The sequence below is a fragment of the Lactuca virosa genome, chromosome 8 (genome assembly GCF_052849685.1).
Source record: "Lactuca virosa cultivar CGN04683 chromosome 8, Lactuca_virosa_CGN04683_v6, whole genome shotgun sequence".
Classification (NCBI taxonomy): domain Eukaryota; kingdom Viridiplantae; phylum Streptophyta; class Magnoliopsida; order Asterales; family Asteraceae; genus Lactuca; species Lactuca virosa.
Window position 1 is genome coordinate 39,081,108 of NC_136433.1, and position 8,430 is coordinate 39,089,537.

At 34.1% G+C, this 8,430-nt stretch overlaps 1 protein-coding gene across 4 annotated transcripts; it reads left to right on the plus strand.

Annotated features, from left to right (window-relative positions):
- Positions 1-3,605: 3,605 nt before the first annotated feature.
- Positions 3,606-6,918, plus strand: LOC145133909 (uncharacterized). Of its 4 annotated transcripts, none has more exons than XM_079068856.1 (4): positions 3,606-4,170; positions 5,779-5,855; positions 5,959-6,043; positions 6,228-6,918. In XM_079068856.1, the coding sequence occupies exons 1-4, from the start codon at positions 4,087-4,089 to the stop codon at positions 6,639-6,641; spliced, it is 660 nt and encodes a 219-aa protein (XP_078924982.1). In that variant the 5' UTR covers positions 3,606-4,086; the 3' UTR covers positions 6,642-6,918. The 4 variants fall into 4 exon arrangements, with proteins under 4 accessions (XP_078924982.1, XP_078924983.1, XP_078924984.1 ...); XM_079068857.1 differs by lacking the exon at positions 3,606-4,170 and adding an exon at positions 4,211-4,369; XM_079068858.1 differs by lacking the exon at positions 3,606-4,170 and adding an exon at positions 4,507-4,820.
- The last annotated feature ends 1,512 nt before the right edge of the window (positions 6,919-8,430 follow it).

The window sequence follows — 8,430 nt, forward strand, 5'->3', positions numbered from 1 at the left end:
TCGCACTGGCCTCCAGGCTGATCATTCTGAGTTCAACTCCTCCATTTCATCTAAACTTCAAAAGCTTCAAGATGACTTGGCTTCATAAAATGGTCTTAAGGATCAGCTCGCAGTGAAAACGGCAAACGAGAAGGTTCTCGCCGTCAAGCTCGAGCAGGCTGAAAAACAAATCACCAAACTTTTTTCAGAAAGAGCAGTTATAAAGAGCTGTGTTGCAGATGCGAACGGATTGCTCTCCGACATCATTAAGACTCGTGACTCTATGATCACGGTCTTTGTCAAGAAGCATCTGTCTGAGAAACTAAGGTCGGTGTTCGCGATGTTGAACCAAATTTAAGGTGTTTCGGAGTTGAGCATAAATCCGAAACAAGGGGGAGAAAATGTGAAGCTAACTCAGAAAGAAAACCCCAAGCCAAAGTCTGACAACAAACCGAAGGGTAATGTAGCTTCGGAGTCGAAAGGCAAAGAGAAGTTGATCAATCAAGAACAAATAATTGATAACAGTGAAGATGAAGAGCCAGACGAACACGAGCTAAAAAGAAGAAGAGATTGTGAAGCTCAGATAGATGAGCATCAAAGAATTGTTCGCGAGGCTGAAGAGAAGGAAAAAGCCGAACGCGAAGCTCAGGTCACGCTAGAAAGCCGAAAGCTTTTATTCCCAACATGGTTTTTGAAGCGAATTCTTAGTGAGGTTGTGGATATGCCGAGTCTTTATTGGTTGGAACCAGTTGTGTCTTTTGATCTTCAAAATACACAAGATTCGCAACTGGATCTTCCGATCACACCGAAAGCCTTCAAGTTATGCAGTTTTGCAAAAGTTGCGAATGTCCCGGCAACAGACAACGGTGCAGATTACTTGCTTTTTTCGTTCTACCTAAAGTACATGAAGCCACAATACAAAACGTGGAGTGCGAGCGAAATTACGGTTGTGAAGGTCACGGGTCCTATTGAAACCGATAGCTTCCCAAATGCAAAGTTTAAGGTTGCTAGAGGTTCGTCGAGTCAGGTTTACGAGTTCACACTTGCTGATCTGCCATGCCTAAACCCGTATGACTGGATTGTGCTGTACAACTTGTTGTTAAGGGATGAACAGAAGTTTGAGCCCGTTGTTGTTCACCTCAAACATATGTTAGTCTCCTACATTCAAGAGGTTGGCAAGATGGATGTTGAGATTGATGTTGTGTTGCGAAGGAAGCCAAGTGTACTCCCCAAAGAAGTCCCTGAAGGTTTTGACAAAATGAAACTTGGGAAGATACGAAAGGACGGATGGTGTGTGGCTTTTCAACTGAAGGAGAGAACTGATGTAGACTTTCATAAAGCTTGTTTCTTTCTCAATGACAAACATCTTTTCTCCACTTCGTGCCTAGAATATATCTTGGAATTCGTGTGCAAACACAAAGGGAACAACAAAAGCGATAAGAAGTGCTTTTCGGACATGATTCAATGGTACATCCAAGTTCGCAAGGTTCTGCTAAGCGTCATTCTGAAGGTTTTTGAAGTGCAGAAGCGAACTCAGCAGTGAAGGACTCTCGCCTCAATCGACGCAAAGGGGGAGATTGTTGAGTATTTAATGTTGCATCTTTTGGGCTTTATACTTAGTCTTTTGTGTATCCGGGTTGGGCCTGTCCACCCATGATTAATGATTAGGGTTTTACTATTTAAGGTGCATGCATGCATCGTGTATTGGTTAATCATGTCATTGTAAACCCTACATAGCCTCTACAATAGCAGTTCTTAATCGAGCTCTTCTGAGGTTCTGACTTATAATCATTCGATACATTCTTGATTCATATTCTGTGTTTGATTGTTTTTATTTGTTTGAATCTATTCGATATTTAGAGTTTTCAACTCAACACCAATAGTTAGGGTTTCAAACACTAACTCTCATTGGATTGATCCCACTCATGGGATTCACATACAAGCTTGTTTAAGGCATCTAAATACCTTCTTTAATACTACTAACAAGCTTTCTTAATCTAATCTAACATAGCTAACTCAATTAATCAAAAACACCATTAAAGCCTTACTAGCTTAAAATGGAGAAAATGTGATAGATTATTGCTGAAATGTGAATAAATTCGTTAGTTTAATCAATAGAAGTTGTTGTTATGCTGAAAGTTGTTATAAAGTTTTGTTTGCTAAAGTATGAATTACATATGTTTTTTTTATGTTATTAGCCATGGGAGATAAACATACATGGACCAATGAGCAGACAAAATTCTTATTGCACACTTGTATTGAAGAAGTACTTTGCACGATATGATGAACCTAATGTCTCGGTTCGAAATAATAATGTGCCCGTTGATGATGATGAAGATGAGATTTCAACACATGGTACTGCAGCAGACCGTGAATATATGACCTAATTACGGGATGAAATTGTCGAGTAGATGATGCAATATGGAATGAGAATTATTAAAGTTTGGTTGTATGAATTTTATTTCAAATTGTTATTGTGAGACTAATTTGGTTGTATGAATTCTATTTCAATGTTTTAAGACTATAATTATTAAATTTTCGGTGTTGAAAAACTATTTTTGGTTTATAAAATTATTTTATTTTAAATTTTTAACATGTGCAACATCTTGCAGATGTTAAAAAAATAAACACGATTCTTATTACAATCAACAGCCGTTTGGTCCACATCTTCTGCTGCAGAGGGTTGCAGAAATGGTCCGCAAACTTTATGAATTTTTGTTTCAAAAAAATAAAAAAAAAACAAACAACACCTAAATCACCCACACTTTTGTTGAACAAAATGATTTTTTTATATGGAAACCTGAAAGAGTAGGCGCCTTTGATGGTCTACGGTTTTGTTGACTATTTTTAGCTAATTGCAAATATTTGGCTATTAAATGAAAAGTAATTAGGTAATTTTGTTAATTTTGTCAAATTTTTCTCTATTTTAATCATAAATCTTTTAAGAATTTTTGCTAGTTATTTATATGTTATTTTAGGTTATATTTATTTGTAGAACTAATTACTTGTTCATCAAAATCTTGTTTTTAGTTGTTAGTTTACTTTTTTACATGCTAAGTAAATTTATTTCAATAAATTTATCGTAAAGTTTTTGTTTCGTCTCCTTGTTTTAGTACTCGTGTAAATACACAAGTTCACAACTAACAACTTCCTCATCTACTATTTTCTTTGGTAGTAGATACGATCATGACATCTACTTACTTGTATTATGTTGTTTTTAAGAGTCGAAGACACTAAAACACCGACATCATTTATCTTCTTCGCAAAGTATGAATACCGTAAACTTTTTTTGTTCATGTTGAGCTCCTTTCCATTTTGGTTTCTTGAGTACATGTGATATACAATATCCAATAATTTGTATTCAGAAAACATGGTTTTTAGATCCGCATTAATTTCTCGGATTTTTATAAAAATTCAAAGATAGCCTAACGTACAAAAGTTAATATGACTGGCCTAAATTATTGAAGTTAAAACAGGAGGTAAAGTAAATTTACCGTATTCCTCAATAATAGTACAAGATAATAAATTGCAAAAAAACACATTGGACAAATACCCACTTGAAAATCGAGAGAGTGAGAGAATAAAAATATTTTTAATTTGAAGTTCCAAAACCCCTAAAAAAACCCTAGTGTGAAGTTGTGACCTCTCTCTCTCTCATCCCATCACCAGCACCAAGGCACAAAGTCCAGCCATATAGCCAAAGAGAGAGTAGTACACTGAGAAAAGCCTGCTGCTTTTTTGTTTTCTTTGATCAATCTTCTGCTATCCATCCATCCCTCCATTTATCAGCCTTTAATATCTCTGTGGTCTTGGGGTTTTAAAAGAAGCTCATTTAATCTTGTCAAACAAACTGATTTTAACCACAACAACACACAGAAAGAAAAAGAAAAAAAGAAAAGGGTTTCTTGTGGAGCCCTATTCATTTCCCCCCTTTGCACTTTGCAGTGTTCCTTTCTTTCTCTCCATCCATCCATTCTAGAGTGAGATAGAAACACGCACATATACATATACATACACATTATATATAGAGAGAGAAAGTGATAGAGAGAGAGAGGTTATACAGTAGTAGTAGCAGAAGTAGCATAAAAAGATAGAAATATATATATAATGCAGCAGCACCTGATGCAGATGCAGCCCATGATGGCAGCCTATTATCCCACTAACAGCGTTACTACTGATCATATTCAACAGGTTCTTCTTTAACTTCATGAGTTTTCATCCCTTTCTCACTTTCTCTCTCACACACAACACACAGTGAATGAGCCAAGTTCTTTGTGTGTCTTGTTGTTGGGGTTTTCTGTTTAAACTTCCCTTTTCTGATCTTTTTTGTCTTCGCTTTTCTTTTTAGCTTTTACTTGCCTTTTCTTCTTTGTTTCTTCATCTGCAACAGGTTCCCTCCATATATATAACTTATATCACATGTCTGACTAAATATATATTTGTGTTCTTTACTCTTTACTCTTTTTTTTCTTCTTTTTTATTTTTTCTTTCTGATTGGTGATTTTGTTCTTGATGTTTTCTTTGACACATTAAAAATTGAATCTTTCTAATGTTAATTAGGGAAATGAAAAAAAAGAGAACATGATTTCTTTGTAAAAAGAAGGAAAAGAATAACACGAATCCCATGTTATTTCTTGTTAACTTGTTTAGAATTTATTCTTTAAAATACTTTGGCTTTTGGAATAAATTATATTACCCTCTTGGTAATCTGTGAGTTAAGATTCTGCATTAAACATTCTTTATTTTCATCAATATCTGTGCTTGTGCATGCTACTAGTAACTAGATTATAGTATTGGATGCGATACCCTATTGATTTATATGATGGCCTTTTGCTGTCCAGGTATGTTGCTAGCTTTTTCCATAAATTTCATTGAAAAAAATGTGATCATATAATATATTATATGTATTATCTTCATTTCCAGTCTATGTTCGTATAACAAAATAAAGTAGATTCAAGACTGACAGTGATGCTAGAGCCTAGACCTAATATTTGACTTTAGAAAATTACCTAGCTAGGGCTAGTTAGTTGTATCCAGTTGTCATGTTCAAATCAATCTTTCATCTTCAGATGCTAAACCTTTTAACCATTTGGGATAAAGACGCAAAAGAATGAATATGTGAAAAGGGGTTTTGGCTTAGATCTCCGATATTGTTTAGGGTTCTGTGTTTAAATGTAGCTAATTTGGTCTTGTTAACAGTATATGTAAATGGTTACTAATGCATTTAGTTCGATCGATCCCCCAACTGTTTAGGGTTTCAAATGATCGAATCAGACTTTGGGTGGTGAAAAAGATTCCATTTTTATTAGAGATAGGAAAAAAGGTTCCATTTTTATCGTTGATCGAAGACCAAATGTTACTCAAGATGGGGCAAAATAATTTAACCATGAGTCCATGACCCCATTAGGCAGTTGGCTAGCTAGTGTGCCCCATCTTGGATAGGGCAAAAGCCAAAAGCTTTCATTTTTATTGATTGAGAGCAAATAATGCAACAGTTGGAATAGGTACATTCCCCATCTTACGTAGGCCTAAATGTTTTTGTTTTCTTCAAGACAGATGTAACAATAATCACCCATACGGATGTGTGATATATAGCCATTTTTTATTCTTCAACATGTATAAAATCTACTTCTCTTCATACAATTACAAGAATAGTAACTGTATAGAAAAATAGGAAACATGTGAATGGATCATATAATTAATACCCACAAGATCTTGACGTTTTCTTTGGGTAAAAGCTATATGTTCTTAATTTGTTTTGGTGGGTACTAAATTTTCATTCCGTGTATATATGTGCAGTACCTCGATGAAAACAAGTCGCTGATTCTGAAAATTGTCGAGAGCCAAAACTCAGGGAAAATGACTGAATGTGCCGAGTGAGTTTTTCCATTTCTTTCATATATATTATATATGTATATGGTACCTTCATAAGTCTTTTACTTTGAATCAAGTTGTTTGAAATGATTGTGTTTATGGCAGAAATCAGGCGAAGCTTCAGAGGAACCTTATGTATCTTGCTGCTATTGCCGATTCTCAACCTCAGTCACCTGCTGTTCATTCTCAGGTACAAATTTGAAGAACTTCATCTCATATATATATATATATATATATATATATATATATATATATATATATATATATATATATATATATATATATATATATATATATATATATATATATATATATATATAATCGTGAATAGGGACTTTAAAAAAAATTAACAATTATTAATTATATATATGCAGTACCAGCTGGGAGGGATGATGCAACAGGGAGGAGGTCATTACATGCAGCAGCAGCAGCAGCATCAACAAGCAGCTCAACAAATGACACCACAAGCACTAATGGCTGCACGTTCCTCTATGCTCTACAACCAACAGCAGTACTCCTCACTACAGCAGCAGGCCGCCATGCACAGCCACCTAGGAATGAACTCCGGTGGCGGTGGTGGTGGTGGGCTTCATATGTTACAAAGCGACAGCACCAGTGCAGCTGGTGGCAGTGGTTCGCACCTTGGTATAGGAGGGTTCCCTGACTTCTCACGTAAGCAAGATCATAATAGTATTGGGATGTCTGGATCCACCACTGAAGGACGTGGTGGTGGTGGAGATGGTGGTGAGTCGCTTTACTTGAAATCTGCTGATCATGAAGGTAACTGAGATCATGTTTGTTTGTTTAGTCGTGTTATGTTATAGCATATTATATTAAGTCTCTACTAGATTTTAGCTTCAGAAGTAGGTATGAAGAGTAGAAATCTGGAAAAATAAGTTGTTAAGCCGTTTATAAATGGATTTTGGTCATGTAGGGTAATTAACAACACCCTGAAACTTGAAACTTTTAGTGGTTTTATATATGTTTCTGGACACCATGGATTGTAGCTGTGTGTTTTGTTGTAAATTTGCAGGTCTTGTTGTGTTATTCATGTTTCTTGATTCACCTACTGCTTCAATTACATGTTTCAAAAACTCTAAACGTACGTGATCATATATATATTATATTATAAAACTACTGGAGATAAATAAAAAAAAAACCGACTAATTAAAGAACCTTACATTCAATTCAACATTCAAGTATGTCTTTAATTTCATGCATACAATAATGAGAAAAGAAGCAATGTGTAGAATTGAAGAGAATATGGTAACATGACTATATATGGCTATCTGCTATCTCTTTCCAAGAGCGATTATATAAATCGTTTTGTGGGTTCGAGGATCTGGTGGTGATCATGGTGTCGGGCCTTGTAGATGTTGGGTTTGATGTTTGACCAGTGAAATGTTGAACAATTTGCTTGAATTGAAAAGCGTCTTTTGCTTCCAACATAACTGGGCTCGAGATATGCTTCACCTTGATGATATTGATGCCTTGATCGCAACTTTTTGCACCACAATCGCTTTTACTCATCTCCATAGTTGTTTTTTTGGTGTGTGAGTGATATTATGGATCATTGGGTGTATACTATATATATAGCATGACAGGAGAATAATAGTAATTCGATAGAGGATGTCAGGATACTATAGTATCTCAACACTTGTTAATGATTTCTTTTCTATATGTAGACTATATAAAGTCGCTTTTAAGATTAATTTAGTCGATTTTGAAAAATTGTAACACGTTTCGATGTTATTTTATATATTTTAAATGTTGTATTATATTATATATAAGTTGATCAAGTTATAACTAAACGAAGAACTTAAAATTTGCTTTTATTCTATATAAAAATATACACTGTCAAACATGATTGTACGAGTAAAACACGTTGTTATTGGAATTAGCAGCCTACGTGAGAATAAACAGTGCAAGAACTTTGGCATGACATTTGATGTTGATACGTTCATTGAACCAATGCATTTTATGCTACATGACTCATTCTTACTTTTTTCCTTTTCAAGTTAAAGACCAATTTATCCTATTATTAATATAACTGTAGTATAATGCAAAGGATTACCAAATTTTTTATGTTTTGGGAAATTACTTCTTTGTTTGGAATAGATCATTCTAGACATTTCGGACTAACTTTATACCACATTAAAAATATTTTTTCTGACCAAAAAATCATATTTCGGACTGAATTTTGGATTTTTTGGATTTTGGATAGAGAATAAAAAAATTCAAATTTTCAAAAACAAGTCTAAAATATGATCAACAATTTTGGAATCTCATAAAAATGTTTTGTTTTTACTAATATATAAAAAAATTTAAAAAAACATAGCAAATAAGAAATATAAATGATGTAGTATTGTAGTGACTTTAAAATATAACATTTGATTGGATAAATTGTGATATTAGATATTTGGAAATGGTTTTTTCAAACATTATCAAATGATTTAAAAAAAACATTGTATATTCTTAGCCATTTGGGAATGACATAACATGAAATTCAAAATAATCATTTCTTGTTCTAAATGTCGTTTTCTCCACATTTTCATTTTTCACCTTCAATTGATGGTA